General features: G+C 40.4%; 1 protein-coding gene across 9 annotated transcripts in view; it reads right to left on the bottom strand.

The window, feature by feature from the left end:
• The window catches only part of EHBP1 (EH domain binding protein 1), a 367,326-nt gene that overhangs the window by 68,308 nt on the left and 282,527 nt on the right, over nt 1–16,491 (bottom strand). For 4 of the 9 annotated variants that reach the window (XM_084823020.1, XM_084823047.1, XM_084823030.1 and 1 more), the window contains one exon: nt 8,697–8,844. In XM_084823020.1, coding sequence (XP_084679146.1) covers nt 8,697–8,844 — 148 coding nt within the window. Of the gene's footprint in view, nt 1–927; nt 1,042–8,696; nt 8,845–16,491 lie in introns of all 9 variants that reach the window. The other 5 variants (XM_084823077.1, XM_084823002.1, XM_084823012.1 and 2 more) reach the window with 2 other exon arrangements.

The following is a 16,491-nucleotide window of genomic DNA, read 5'->3' as shown; positions in this document are numbered from 1 at the left end:
AATCACCTCTAAGGAGGACTGAATGGTAACCTGAATGAAATCTATCTTCTACAGCAGACAGATGAGATTAACATAAACCTAAACAAGCTTAAACAAGTATTGTCAGAAGCTAAAACACTTTAACATTTCCTGAATGGGCATAACCCACAGTCCTTGGCTTAGGTCATATATGACTTTGTACCAAATAGCAACTTCCTAAGAGCCCTTTGAAAAGACCACTTAGGAAAAAATAAAAATAGATCTACAAATCCTAGGTTTAGTTGTTATTATTATCACCATCACCATTGTGTCACCACTGCTGCTATTAGCATGGATATAATTGACTGGGAAATTTTTTTTGCCAAAATTACAGGAATTGCAACTAACTGCATCCCTGATTGCTCAGCTCACACATTACACCTGTCTATGTGAGATGGGGGAATTCAGCTTGCTCTAATCAACAGAGAAGCTCACTTTGTCCCCCACTTCAAAAGTGTCACAATCTGGAGCTACAAACTGTTTTTATGCTCACTGCATTTCTGGGACCTACTCCCAAGAAGTGTGTATAGGACCCAGAATCATAATACAGTATCAAAACCAGTAACAATAAATAATACTTGCATAGCAAAATTCAAACTAAATTTACATTCAGTGTAGAAAGTAAAGGCATCTACAACACAAAAGAAATATACATCCAACACATCATCTGGTTGCCTTCACACCTCATTTTAGAGATATTAGTTATATTAAAATCTATAACTCTCAATCATGTTATTTTTAATTGAAACAATACTAATAATTCAGAGAAGGCATTCATAGGAAACATGAATCCAGGGTTAAAAAGGTTCCAAGCAGATGTAATACTAGGTTAGCATATTACAAGAGGCACTGTTGATGAAACTAGTGTTAGTCATGCAAAAGATACAGAATAGCCATTAGTTGAATTACCATCAGAATCAAGGTCACTTTCTAGGTTAGTTTGTTGATCTTCACCACCAGTAACAGTGCATTCAGGAATCTCCTCATTAGTAACTATCTCAATATGAACATTTCGATCCTCATCTGTAGGAACATGCCACAGTAAAATTAGGGCTTTTTGTCTTCTACACGCATCATATCAATGAAAACGTTAGTATTTTAATGTCAGCTGAACACATTCACTTATGGCACAGAAAAGAAAAAGTCACTGTAATGGTAGTAATTGGTTTACAGAAAAATTATACCCTATAACTAATGAAAATATCAGTTACATGATATTATCTATATCCTATTTTGAAACTTGCTAAGCTGCGAGTAGATGTGTTAATTTCACATTTACTATTGTTAAAGTTGATGTTAAAGCACTGGAGTTACACATACTTGGTTCAAGAGTTCAAATGACACTGAACAGATTAGCTGAAAAATAAGCATTTTGGGGCAAAAAACTTTGTTCTCACAATTCACCATAGGACAAGTTCTCCTCTGTAAGAGGATAAACTGCCACAACTCTGGCTTCCATTTCTTGAAATGAGTGTTAATCCTGAGCCTATCAATTTGAACCAAACAAAGAGAGTTCCAGTTGGGAGACAGTTGGCTCCCAGTAAGATCCAATCAGAAGAAAGCCTAAGGGCAGCACTGGAGATGAGGGGATGTCTTAAAACAATAATCAGGGAGAATCTTCATTTATTTTTAATATTTGTGTGTCTGAACCAGCAAGGATGGGTTGTTGGGTCAGTTGACGAGTCATCTACAACCCTAAAACAGCCCATGTAATGAGAAGCTATGGTGCCTCCCCTCCATGGCTTAAAGTGGTGGTGGCTGCTGCAACGAAAACCCCTGTGGGAAAATTCACCCACGGTGGCTTCTCATTATGTGTGAACCGGGCCAATGAATTATCAGGCAACCAAACCTCCAACACAAAACAAAGGTGACTAGAAAGACTAGAAAGAGAAGATAGCAGCAGCCAATCCAAATCCAGGTGGAGGGATGGCGCACAGAGGTCTTAAAGAAGAGGCCACTTTAGTTCCCAGTACTTTAAAAAGGAGGGCACAATGGGTAGGGCCAGTTTGTCTGTTCAGTCATCACTTGGGAGAAAATGGCTACGGTCAGATTTTGCCAAATTGCTTAGCAGCCAGTGAAGTCAATACTAAAAATGTTGCATTAGTATGTTTAAAGGTTGTTTTGAAATTTCCCTTTCCACCAATTAAATAACCAAGACAAAGGGCAGAATCTAACTAGTTAGCCTCCTTTGATGGAAGGATTCTGTCAGAACGGGGAGGGGGGTAATTTTTGGCTAGTCCCCTCCTCCCTGTAACTCCCTGTGCCCCCCCCCCCCATCTGCTTGAAAGGGCTAGGGGACCATCCAGACCAGATTTTGGATGTATGTGTGTGCAGGGGCTGCAGAGAAGAGAGGGAATTGCTGAAAATTGCCTCCCCTGTTCCACTAATGGAAACCTTCAATCAGCAGAAGTTGGATTATATTCAAGTACTGGAATGTAATAAGAAGCTCTACTGTATAAAAAGACATAGGTCCATTTCACACATTATGCAGGGTTGCTGCTGAGTGTACATTTAACATGAAGCTGAAACTAATCACTCCTCCCTGGGAAATGTATTTGATGTTGCACATATTTGCAAACGTGTCCTAGGAGTATACCCAAAACATCTTAAGTATATATTTAAAATACAATGTTTGAAATGGTTCATAAATAAAAATGTATGATATTTTGAGGAGAGTTAAGGATTGCTCTTGCTCTTTCCAAAAATGCCAAACAGGTTTATCTTTTGCTTTTTTAAGAAATAAGGAAGAGTGAGCCTCACTGAAATACACACAGTACAGAGAGTAAGAGAGAGAAAAGGAGTTACATGACTTTTTGTGCTTATGCCAAATGAAAGATTATCTTTGACACCACTTACAACTTCAGTGAAAGTAAGAACAAGTCAACAACAACAGAACAATATTCGCTGTTCCTCAGCAGTTTAGCTGGTGGCATAAAATGGCCAAATTTAAAGGTAATGTAGCCTGCAACCTATTTACTATCAAATTCTATGAAAAACAAATGTTAAGAAATAAGTAGCAGGGGAAAGATGAAGGATGAAACCAGCACAGAGAACAGTAAAATGAATATACTAAACTGAGATAAAAATCCAGAAGAGATGGCAAATTACACTAGCATGACAAAATAGAACTATTGTTTGACCTATTCAGCCTTTAAATCTGGATTATCAAATTCCACAGAAACTGCTAATATTGGTTTAAATCCACTGTCATGCAAGTGGATTTCTAAATCTGCAAGGGGAGGTCCCCTTGCTCTCTTCCTCCCTGCAGTCCCCTGGGTGTCCCCTCATCCACTTTGGAGTGTCCCCCAACTCTCCAGATTTAATACAGATATTTTGAACAACCTGTGAAGGGCTATATGGAACCAACTACAATTAGCTACTGCATCTACCGTTTGGTATCATCCTAAAAGAAACTTATCAAAAGAATCACTGAACTGTATACCTGCAGAGAACTCAAAGATCATCCATTCTGATTCCCTATTGATGTCACATTGTTATTTCAATGAAATATTTAAAGCAGTTTCTTCAAATTATTTTATGTGTTTATTTATTACATATGCATATCCCACCTTTACATCCTAACACAGAACTCTGAAGATGGCTAACCATCATGAAATCAATTATAAGTAAAATGTAACCATATAGACAAAAAAAGTCAATAAAATATGGTAGATATTAAATTATCCAAGATAAATATTATGGAATTGGTTATTATAATGTTTAAATAAGCTGACTGGCAATGTAACATTGTAGGTAATTAAAGTCGTTCTAAGAGTTTGCTAACTAATCACTCTGTACTTAAACCACAGTGATGTCAGTCAGATCAAGTGATCATCATGTACATTACACCCAACACCACTATATTCATTTTTCTTTATATTTTGGGAGTGGGGGGCAGCTTTTGAAAAAAAAAATTTGAATTGCAATTTTTGTCAATTAGTATTTTTAAAGTAATTAAGGGTGCAATCCTATGGCTGCTAGACAGGCTAGATGGCCATAGGATTTTTCATTTTCTGGGAACTGAGCTCAGAGCCAGCACTCTGAGGCTGGTTCTCAGAAAACTGATTCCCTGCCCCCTCCCCTGCTGCCTTGAAGGTGACATGGTTCATTCCCAGCTCCACGTTTGTAAGAGCAGTGCGGCGTGGCCAAACAGGGGGTGTTCCTGGGAGCAGGGAGGGGATAGTAGAAGCACCATTACACCGCTTCCTATGCGCTGTCCCCTCCCCCGCGCTCCAATGTGCCCTGGCTAGACAGCTGAAATTGGCCATCTAGTCGCGAATGCAGGGTGGCTGAAGCATGGAGGAGAGGATCCTGCATTGGATAGTCAGTCGCCTCTGAGTTTGGAGGTGGCTGACTATCCCCATAGGGTTGTGCCCCAATTAATACTTTTAAAATAAGTATGGGACTTTTCAATCATTGCCTCCCTTTTCAGACCATCCTGATCAGTTAGTTATATTAATATTGACCCTCACCCAGCCTATTATTGATCCCATATACTGATTCAATATCTCCACTACCTCACTTGAATCTGATGAAAAGGAAAACACAGAGCTGGGTGAGGTGGCACCTCACTTCAAATCTCTAGATGAACTCAGTGATTTCATATGGATCTTAAAGAGCGTGGGAGACAAGACAGAACCTGTGGGACCCTACAGGGCTGAGCAGTAGTCTCCTAGCACCACCTTCTGGAATTGTCAGGAGGCCCTAGCTGGCCTCTTTCAGTCTACTCCAGTAGCCAACTCCAGACACAGACAAAGGACTCTTTTCAAGGCTTTATTCCTTTTACAACTTAATAACTCTATCACCAGCGACTAAGCTATGAACAGCAGAGTAATCTATGCCCCGGGTTGGAAACAGTTGGTCCCCGTTTGAACGAGAATCACTTGCAGACCCTGAACTTATGGGCTACGGAGAGTCCCTCCCCTTTTCCCTTGGGTCCTCTGGACACGACCGTTGCTTGCGCGCCAAACGGGCGCTACATCTCCTTTCTGCACCCTCCATAGCTTGTCGCTCTCTGCGTCTGCATCGAGCATCCAGCCAGTCCTCCTCCCGTGCTCTTTCACTCCCAGGACTGCTATCTCTGTCTGGAATGCCAGTAGGAGGAATCTCTGCCAGCTGCAGGGCCTGGGAGGGAAGAGCGCGCTCCTCTCCCACAGACAGCTGTTCCTTCTCAGAATCAGAACTGCTCTGAGGTTCTATGGGCTCAGTGTCCACCCTGACGGGAATTGGCCTTTGAAAGAGGAGTGGAGTCACTGAAATATCATTGTCACAGTTCCCAACCCAGACAACCTCTTTAGAAGGACTCTATGGTCAATGGTATTAAAAGTCAATGATTTGGCCCTAAGATCACCAAATGACCATCCTGAGAACACTTTGAGTTCAAAGCATTATTTGAACATTTGAACCAGTGTGGTGTAGTGGTTAGACTGCCAGACTAGAACTGGGGAGATCCAGGATCAAATCCCCAATCAACCATGAAGCTCGAGGGTTAACCCTGGAGTTGTCGTAAGGATAAAGATGGGAGTGCTGGGAGGAGAACCATGTAGACTGCCTTAAGCTCCTTGGAAGAAAGGCTGGATTATACAACAAATTAAGGCTAGCTTGAAGGTGCCCCCACCACAGTGAGCCTGTTCGCATGTCACAACAGCCCACCATGGCTTAATTTATCCACGGGGGCTGTTGTGTTGTGCCAGGAGCCCATAGGCTCCCTTCTTGCATGGTGCCTGTGGGTGCCCAACTTGCCGTGGCATGTTGTGTTGTGCAAACCCAGTTTGTGGGTTATTTGTACTAACCATGAAATTTTATTTTATTTTGAAATAAATATAACAAAATAAAGGCAACAAAGAGAAGAATATAATAATAATAAATCAAGATCACTAAAGAAACAAAGGAATTCACTAATTATAATTACTGGTGTATAACTGATATGTTTATCGAACATCTATAGTAAAACAGCCAATAGGCGCTCAATACCTAATGAAAGAGTAAAAATACAATTTATACAACATATAAAGGGAGCATGTGCTAATGTATGTTATTTTGTGTGTATGTGTGTATGAGTCAGAAAAAATATAGGCAATTGTATTTGGTTGGAACCCTCAAATTAAGCCACGCTGGGCTGTTGTGTTGTGTGAACCAGGTGAGTATCTCCCTGTCCATGGAAAGCTAATTAATCAGGCCATGAAATGACTTCTTCATAGTTGCTGCAATGCTTGTGCAGCAACCATCTCAAACACTTTTAGAAATATAAATACATTAAGGGTGCAATCCTATGGGTTGCGCCCTGGGTAGTTGTAAGCCCCCGGACTCAGAGGCCTTTGAGTATCCTATGCAGGGAGAGAAGCGCCACACACCTCCCGTCCAGTATTTTAGCTAGATGGGCAATTTTGCCCATCTAGTGGAGGCTTCAGGGAGCGGGAGGAAAAGCGGGTGGGGCGGCCATAGGAAAGATCATAGGAATGCCACCCCGATCTCTTCCCCTCCCTCCCGGGAACACCCCTGTCTCCCCACCTCAGTGGTTTCCTGGCTCCAAGCCATGTCGAGAGCAGGTCCAGGAAACTGGAAAAGCCTGTTTCCCCCAGACATTGTCTAGGTGACACAGGATTGCTCCCTAATAGGCTCTCTGCATAGCTTCAATTAAAATGCATGATAACTAGTTCAGCAGCACTAGAATACACTAAAATTAATGGTGTGCTATTTTTTTTCCAGCTGACAACAGATGGTGCTACCTCTTTAATTGCCTCTTTCATAAAGAATACTGGCTAAAAGGAACACTAATCCCAGATGTCCAATGCCTATGGGCACTGTAGAAATCAGAAAAGATGGGATAACAAGGCAAGTTATTTTTATATGTAAATGAACCTAATATTCTATTGAGCATAAGTACTCACTGTTCGCACGACATGGAAGCCCACTGTGGGTTATTTGGCCCATGCTGAGGCTGTGGCGTGTGCAGGGCACGTGCAGCCACCAGTGAGCATACATTGTGGTCTGTTTTAGGGTTATGCAAGGGTTGTTTAACTCTCACATAACCCACACTTGCTGCATTCTTACGACATGAGAACCCCGCAAGTGGGGATTGCATATGCAAGTTGGTGCCTATCAGTGCCTTGGCTCATCACGGGTTAAATAACCTACAACGAGCCACAGCGTGTTGTCTGAACCTGGTCACTAAGAAAGAAAATAATGCCTGAAGTTCCAAGGACCATAAGTATTTGGGTTTCCTATAGTTATCTTCTCAATGGGATAAATACTAAGGGGGGGGGGGTGTTACAGTTTTTCCTTTCAAAAGGCATCTATTAGAAAACTCCCTGCTAATATGCACATGGTGGGTTATGGTGGGAACTGAATGACAGGAAAATGAATGGAACTGAGGGTTTAACAAGTGAGTAGAGTCAATGGGTCAGTTTGCATGTCACAGCGGCAAATCGTGGGTTCATTAACCATGATTTGACAGGGACGACCAGAGCGCACGAGCTGTTTCTGGTATGACATTTGTAGGCTGTTGCTTTATTTATTTATTACATTTCTATGCTGCCCCATAGCCAAAGCATTCTGGGCGGTTTACAGAAGGTAAAACATTAAAATACAATATAAAAAGTTTAAAAGCTATTTACATAAAAGCACACAGACAATATACACAAACAACAAATATCTAAGAACAACTTTGAACAGTCAATCGTAACTAAAGACACATATAGGACGGATTAAAACTCGTCATGTGCTGTCAAATGCCTGGGAAAAGAGATAAGTCTTAACCTGGCGCCCAAAAGATAATCATGCTGGCACCAGGCAGACTTCATCGTGGAGCTCGTTCCACAGATGGGAGGCCACCACTGAGAAGGCCCTCTCCCTCATTGCTGCCTTTCGATATGTGAACCCGGACATTCTGGATTGTTTATGAGTCAAACAACCCAGAGTTAATCCTAAAACAAATTGCATGTTAACTCTGGGTTGTTTAACCCATAAACAACCCAAAGTGTTAGGGTTAACACATCAAGCAACATCCTACAAAAGGGGTATTTGTAGATCATTTTTCAAACTGGACACAGGTTGCATGCCCTATGCATCCCTGACAAATCGTAGGTTAATTAATCTAAAATTTGCCACCATGATGTGCAAACTGGGTCACTGAGTGCATTTATTTGTGCCTACATTTGGAACATTGTTATTCTCCTAATAGAACTGGCTTCATTTAACTAATGAGAGCATATTTTTACACATGCCTACTGGACTGAATTGGCCTACCAGGGGGAACCAACCTTACCCCAAAACACCTAAATGGAGTGAGCAGAGACAGTTCAATTCTCTTTAAAAACCACCATACATACTTGATGCATGCTTTCCTAAACAGACACTTCTGAAACATTCCTTATTCCCAATGTACATTGACTCCTTGTAAGTCCAGGGGTGGCGGTGGCAGTGGGCAGAGGAAATGCCATAGTTCTAGCTATATCTAGCTTATAGTTTAACATTTTTTTCCAAGTTGAAAGGAGAAGCTCTATTCTTTTGACTGTGTGAAATTAAGAGGCATGGTTTATATCTGTAGATATGTGTTCTTGGTGAACAACAATTACCTGTAAGATCATTTTGAAGTCTGAATAAAAGCAAATTCCAAAAAGGTCTTCCTCAGGTTTCTGGGGTGCCATAGGAATAAGATACAAGGTTCCTTAACTCACCTCCAGATGCCTTTGACCTTTCTTTCAACTTTTCTGCAGCCATTTCACTGTAGTTAGGAAGTTCTGACATCTTCACTCCAGATCGAGCTTCTGCTATTAGCTGACGAGCTCTCTCTCTCAGCTGCCGCCGCCGCTCTTCATCTTGCTGCTAAGATATATTGAACAGTTGCCAACTCAGTAATTGACAGAAATGCAATTTCATTCTCAATCTGATCATCATGATAGTAAATGGTTTACAGCATGGTGCTTGGCCCATGTTATAAATAGGAAGTTCCATATCTGTTGGGTGTCAACAACACACTTTTTAAAGCCATCCAGGAATCAGTTTTCCCCTCCTGGTAATTTCTCAAATTACTGTATTTGATTTTTAAAATATTAACTGGTTTAAAAATATATAACCTGAAGTTGACAGGTACTGGCCACAATCCAGCATATAGTATGTTTAGGCCCTATTTATTTAAAATTGTTCATACAGCTGTAAAAAGAGATGTACATAGACAAATCACAAATGGGAAGAATGATAGTTCTTATCAGGATAGTAGAAAGGAGTTCCAGTTATACCTGTGGGTTTGCTTACCACAAGAGTGATACTGATACAAAATGAAATACACTGAACTAAAATTGTATTTTCTAAATAGTTCTATGGAAACTGAGAATTTAAATTAAGGACAACAGTAGACACTAAGATCTTCTCTTTCTGGAGGAGTAAAAGCATATTCTATTTTGTTTTGGAAATTTTTTTATTGTATTGGAATAACTACTTAAAGAATAAGTGCACATATAATGCCTGTAACACACCATGTTCTGAAGGCTTCATCTCTGAAGCTAAGCAGATCAGGACTTGCCTAATGAAAACCAGAGAGGTCTCCATAAACATTGCTTCGTATTCCAAGGACGAAGGGAGAAAAATGTAACATACAATGGCTGGGTTCACACAACACTCAAGTAAGTATGGGTTGAGAGTGTGGGTTGTCACTGAACTGTAAGTTGTTGTTGAACCATGGGTTGTTGTGTTGTGTGAACCCAGCTGCGCTAACAAACCATAGTTTGTTAACCATGAGTAACCCACAGTTCACAGCCCAACAACAAACCATGGGTTCTCTTTGTGAGTTGTTCATGATTAACACATCATGGTTTGTTAGTGCAGCTGGCCTCACACAACAAAACCCACACCTTGTGTTGTGTGAACTCAGTCAATTAATAGATACTTGCTGCCACGGTTGGCATAGAAATGTGCAAATTTCAGTTTCACAGAGTTTTTCCTCAAGCAAAATACATGTTCCTATTTTTCAGATACATAAGAACTGTGGGTGGATGAAGATATTAACCATATATTCTATTGCATAGTTGAACTAATGGTGGTAGAACTGTATTTTCCATTCAGCTTAATAATATACATTACTCACGCAAATAACCACGCCATCAGTGAATCACCCTAGAGCAGCTTGGTGGTCTATATCATCCTGCCAAGTGGCAGGGAGAATTTTACCACACTTTAGCGTATAGATGTTTGTAATGTAAGGCCTACTGGGCATTCCCCTCAAGCTACACATGGAGAATGCCTGAATAGGGCTACAAAAAACTAGGTATCAGGGAAAACAGTTGTAGCCTAGTTTTCTTTCTGACATACTAGTTTTCCGTATGTAGGAATGTTTTAGGTTTTTTTTTAATGGAGTAGCATTCCATCAATGGATCATACAGCAATAGATATTTCCCTGGGTGGAACAGGTGGCCAATGAAGTCTTTTCTGGGCAGTTACTATGGGCTGGGAGTTCATCCACCCTCTGATAAGCTGACTACCTGTCAGCATTTGCTGGGACAGGCCTGGCATACTTGGCCAGCCAAAATCATCACACCCTAATTACAAGCTGTGCACTCTGGCTTGGTGGGCCAACTGTACCTCAGAATTTGACCTTGCACATTATCCTTATGGTGAAGTGCCAACGTGTTATCTCATTTTCAGAAGAGACTCTTCTGAGACCTCGCACCAGGGGCTCAAGCAGAACAGGACAGGATGCTGCCAACACTATGGAGCCATGGCATGTAGAGGCCCAGTAGACCATTTTGGTTGCAGTGGCACTTAGCACCTAATTCAGCTACAGTAGAAGGGTCAGGGAATTCTCCAGTTCAGGCCTGAATGTATCTTCGCCAACTTCTAGCTAATCCCCATAGACCACATCCTTCACTTTTCAGTCCACCTGAAAGAAAAAGGGGTGGGGCAGCATGGCGCAGCACACTTGCTGTTGTAGTTGCTAATGTTATTATTTTTTCTGGAGGGTTTGGCAGCTTGATAGTTCCCACCAGGGTCCTCATCTGCAGACACTCCATCATCATTTGTAACATGTACCAGTACTACAAACTTTCCTGACTCACATAGCCAATTATAAAGGTTACCAAGGGCCAAATTCTATACATGATATCCATCGACTGAAAGGTTATTACGTTTGACGGAAGCCCGACTACTCCAGTAGAACAGCAGATATGCCACTGCCATGACAGATATGCCAGTGGCTGCAGAATACCTCAGATATATCAAAGGAACACTCCACTGGTGGAACTGCTCCACCACTAAAGATACACTGGCAAAATGGTTGAAATGGCGCAGAGTCATAGGCAGGATGTGGGTGGCTTATGCCATATTCTAGAAGTCTTCCATCCAAGTCCATGCCCCCATCCACACCCACATCCACACACAACTTTAGACCAGCCCCAGAGCTGGTACAAGGATTTTCCCTCCCACTGACTTAAGGGGGGAGGAAATAGCTGCCCCCATGTCAGCAACTCACATGCCCATGTTACCATGACAGAGCATACGTTATGGTGTAACTTGGCATTCAAATCACACCACACCATTACCAGTATATAAATCCCATACAGGGAGACCATAAGTCAGATGACAGTGTCTGTGGCATTGGGCTATATCTCTCTATAACAATAAAGGATGTAATAAATGATGAATAAATGGGAAGCTGGCATTATGTCCAATTAACCATAAACAAAGAGTTCTATCAAGACTTTGAACAAATGGAAGGCTGCTGTGCCAAGTTTGGATAAAACCCTAAATCATTAATAAAAGTGGTCCAGCACTTAAAAATAAGAGTTATTCTAGTTGATAATTTCCCAGCACTACAATCACAAGCACTAAATTGGAACAAAGTTTCTCATTTCGGTTCATGTTACTTCATAGTATCAATGGATTTGTGTATCCATCATTGCATCTAATTTTCCCTGTCAGCATGCATGTCTTTGCTTGTTATAAAAAAAGGTGAGCTTTCTCCTGAAAAACTGGGTGTCTCCTCTATCCATAGAGATTCCTAACATGATACAGTCTGTCTTCTTTATAACTCTTGGAAGATTAATACTGTGAAGAATCTATGCCCAAGTACACATGCACAATCATATCATCATACCTACAAGCCTCTTTGGTGTCATTATATCACTGTGCATGCTCTGCACTCAAGACAGCAACTAAGGATTCTAGGAGGCAACTATATTGGAACTGCTGGGCAAGATACAGTCAAACTTTGCTTAGAAAGGTGAGATCCAAGGGGAGTGGGTGGCAGAGGAATAATTGCCCTTAAATTTTGGTTTTAGATTAGCACTACTGTACAACATGGCTGTGACTATGGAGAGCCATGTTATTATTTCAAAGGACTGGATGTTTCAATGGGTGCTTCTTAACTTTGTTATAGTCCTTGTCCACTTCAAACAACAAAAGAATGAGGACCTTACAAATGAAGGGTATCATCTGGAAGAGAAACAGTTGGTATTTAATGCAAAATGCACAGTGGAAGTCAGAACTGAGCAAAACAGGTGGAAATTGGCATTCATGTATACGTTCAATGGATATTACCCAGTGATGAAATGTGAAAAAACTGGTGAGTCATCAACAAAAATGATTGTTTAAATGCATCCTAAGATATCTGCAGATGACCGTAAGTACACTGAACGTATTTGTTTAGGTCTGCAAAAAGAGTGCTAGGGAGTTAATCCCCCCCCCCCAAAGAATGGCAAGATACATTGCTTGTTAAGACTCATGCAACAGAGAAGTATTTAGCTTAAGCAATCATTAATAAAACAAGCACAAAATACTAATTAGCTACATTTTATCCATTTCCATGTAAATTGTTTGTTTGTAGCTATTTACTCATCATTGTTTTCAGTACAATAGGAAAAATGCAAATGAATGAATCAGAATGCAGCCCTAATGGGACTTTCTGTTTATAACCATTAGCCCAGAGGTGTGCTGTAATTCAATCCTCAAGCAGCAAGATTTAGCCTCATTAACAGCTTGCATGGGCAGGTTACAACTCATAAAACCCTACAGTAAACAAAGTATATGGACACAGCACAATATCTTGAGCCTGATTGACAGAATTCTGCTTCCCTATCAGATTGCCTTGATTTACTTTTCTACTAATGTCCTAACACCATGAAGACAATTTCACCTAGGCCTTGGAGCTCTCCAACAGAACTGCATATTTGATTTGTTTGCTTTCTCTTTCCAAAAGGCGCAGTAAAGTCCTATCAAAAATATACTTGTTAAAGTATGCACTACATTAAATCAGAAAGCTCTGGTACCTATCACAAACTAATAAGAATTCAGTTCCATTTATGGTCAGCCAACCAATGGATCAACCTGTTTTACTGCAACTCCCTGTGTTTGTCAATATAGGTTAAAATGTGGAGTTCATATCCTTGCTTGGATCTTTTGACACTTATGAATTTGTGAATTTAAACAGTATTTTAAAACTAGAAATAAACAACTGCAACAACAAAAAGATACACTTACTCTGAATGCTCACACTGGCCTAAATGATTTCATGTGTTACACGACCTTTTTAATACTAGGGCAAGAAAATTTGATGCCATAGTTCACGGGATAAGTTGACAGAAAATCGCCTACATTTCTAAATCGTTAGCACAGTCTGGAGGAAGAATGAATAACTTGCAGTCTCTTAGCTATTATTAGAACCATGCATATCCCTTAAAAATAATAAATAACATTTCTAGACAAAGTTGTCGGGGCAAGTCTTTATGAGATGCAAAATATAGTTGAGGGAGTCCTTGTTGCTGTTGTTTTGCACTGTTTTGCACTGTTTTGCACAATTGAGCATAATTGATATATGCTTTATTGGGCCTACTCACCTGCCCAAGAGAGAGTGCTGAATCCCGCATGAATCTTGGGCATTCATGTACCCTGTCCCAGTGAACTGGAGTATACCGTTTTAAAATCAAACAAACCTAGTATCTATCTGGCCACCTAATTAAAAACCATGCCATTCTTTGGGAGGCAGATTGGATAATGAGGGAAATATAGATATGAATGTGGTTTATTCCAGGAGAGGATTGTGCAAGAACCTCACACTAGACTGAGAGTTTCTCCCTGGAACTTAAGTGAAAGGGCCCATTCTGACTTATATCACATTGATCAGCCATCATTACTAGAGTTCAATAGCCTGTTAAAGTACACACAACAGGTCACAATCTCCTATCATATGTGGAACGGGTTTTGCACACGTGGGGTTATAAAATGAAGTTGTCAGTGGTGCTACTGAACAAGCAATCTCTGGTGCATTGGATTGCAGTTACAATATTTGATCTGTTAGTTATAGAGCCATCAGCGGAAACAGTTAGTGCAAGAGACATGGTGCTTCTACTGCTCCATCTCTCTTCCCACCTGTTTCTGGTAATATCTAGTATAACACAAACACATGATGTGATTACATTGTCCTATGTATTTCTCCTCCTCACAGCTGATAGCCAATAGGCCACTTTGGGACATGACAGCCCGCTGGGGGTTAATTTACCCTTGAGGAGCTACGGGGTGTGTGTGCATTATGAATATGCAACCCTGACCATGGGTTGTCATGTCGTGTGAAACTAGCTGGCAGGGGCTATTTGACGGTTAACCCAAGGTCTGTTATAGACTTGTGCAAGGGTTGTTTAGCCCTCAAATACCGCCCCCCACCCCGGCCAGAGTCACAGGACATGGCAACTCCCAGTTGGGGTTTGCATATTCGTAATGCTGGCTGGCATGCACTGCAGCTGCTAGAGAGTAAACTAACCCTGAAAGGGCTGTCATGTCATGTGAACCAGGTCAATGAGGAGGAATATCACCTCACAGATTACATTATACTAAACATTACCAAGAAGAAGGGAGAAAGAGATGTGGAGTGGAGGGAGCATTGTCTCTCAGGTAATGTCTAATTCCACCTTCAGAAAGAGGAAATTATGGGAAAAAAATTATAGCATGCAACAGAAACACAACTTCAGGCTATAGAGGCAAAAAAACCAACCAACCAACCAACCAACCAACCAACCAACCCAAAACACAAAATACTCTTTCATTTCCACCTATGTGGGAAAGCCCCATTATAATGTATAAACAAAAATCTTGTGATAGGAAAAAAGGATACCATCCTTTTTTTTCCATAGGAAAAAAGGATACCAAAAGGATACCAGGATGTATTATGACAAGCACTAGGATATCTCCCCTTAGATTTGTGCACATGAAGTTTGAAATGGCACATTTATTCAAAAAAGAAAATAGTTCATAGGTAAATACTTCACATCTAGCAATATTTCACAAAGATGACGCTTAAAAGTTTATCCTATTCTTCTTTTCCCCATACTTTGTAATGGTCTCAACTTCTGCTACAAAGATGCCTAGCTAGTAAAACTTCCAGTATTTAAGGACAAACCGTTCAAGAATAAATAATGTAATTCCTTGTTTCCTTCTTTAAAAAAAAGTATTTGTATGCAATTTTTATATTTCACAGTTCACCGACATCTCGGCAAGCCTTCTTCCACTGCTTCAATGGTGCTACTTTTAATTTTATCCTCCTTAGTCCTAGTAATTAAAGTGATCGGCAGTGGCATCCCAATGGCTTTGACAGAGCTACAGCCCCCCTAACAGACTTCTGCTTTTAAGAGAAGTAGAAGAAAAAGAACTAAAGTTTCATTTCACAGGAACAAGCAAATCAATTCCCTCCAATCCTCAACTTTATCCAATTGTTCTTTCAGCAGCCTTTGGATCTTAAGAAGCAAATAAAAATGGCTGCCATTAGGGGGTCCTTTTTGTACTTGCCGCAGATGTCAGTGACTGACATTACTTTGGCCAAAAATGATGCTATGGATTTGGGAAGGTGAATAAGAATGTAAGAAATGGTCATTGCAGTTGGATGAGATGATTAATCAATCTATAAAACCATTCAAGAAAATAAAACATTCAAGACCAGAACATATATGTTTTAAAACAAAAGAAAAACCAAGATGTTCTTGCTTTGCAGAATACAAATAATCCACAATTCCAGCTTTTTTCCGTCATGACAATTTTTTTCTGAAAGTTTGAATTGATTTGATACTTCTTTCTTTCCACTAAGTTGCACAAAAACTCACACTATTCATTATATCTGTTTTATGTTAACTTACATTCCTTTCCAATCATCAGGTTACAGAAGTGAAAGCACAATATTCATTAATCAGCAATAGTGCATTAACGTAAAATGAAAATACAATTCTAGGGAAAGCATTTAACAGAGCTCTAACTCTCAAAATTGTCCATGACATGCCCCAATTACATAATCCAGCTAAGAAAAAGAACTTGACTGCCCCCCTTTCATCGTTAGACAGGAAGAACGGCTTTGTTATTAGCCATTTAGAAGGAGAAAGAATTCTGTGCTTGTCCAGAGGCAAGGATTACCAAAAAGGTACCTATTCACATGCTACAGAACAAAGAAGGGGGAAAAAAAATTAAGAAAAAAATTACAACATCTTTAAAGGTCTGGGCAGG

The sequence above is a fragment of the Heloderma suspectum genome, chromosome 1 (assembly GCF_057233095.1).
Source record: "Heloderma suspectum isolate Gila_16-S chromosome 1, 16-S_ref, whole genome shotgun sequence".
NCBI classification, from domain to species: domain Eukaryota; kingdom Metazoa; phylum Chordata; class Lepidosauria; order Squamata; family Helodermatidae; genus Heloderma; species Heloderma suspectum.
Note: the sequence above shows the minus strand (reverse complement) of the source record. Positions and strands in the feature narration are given on the sequence as shown.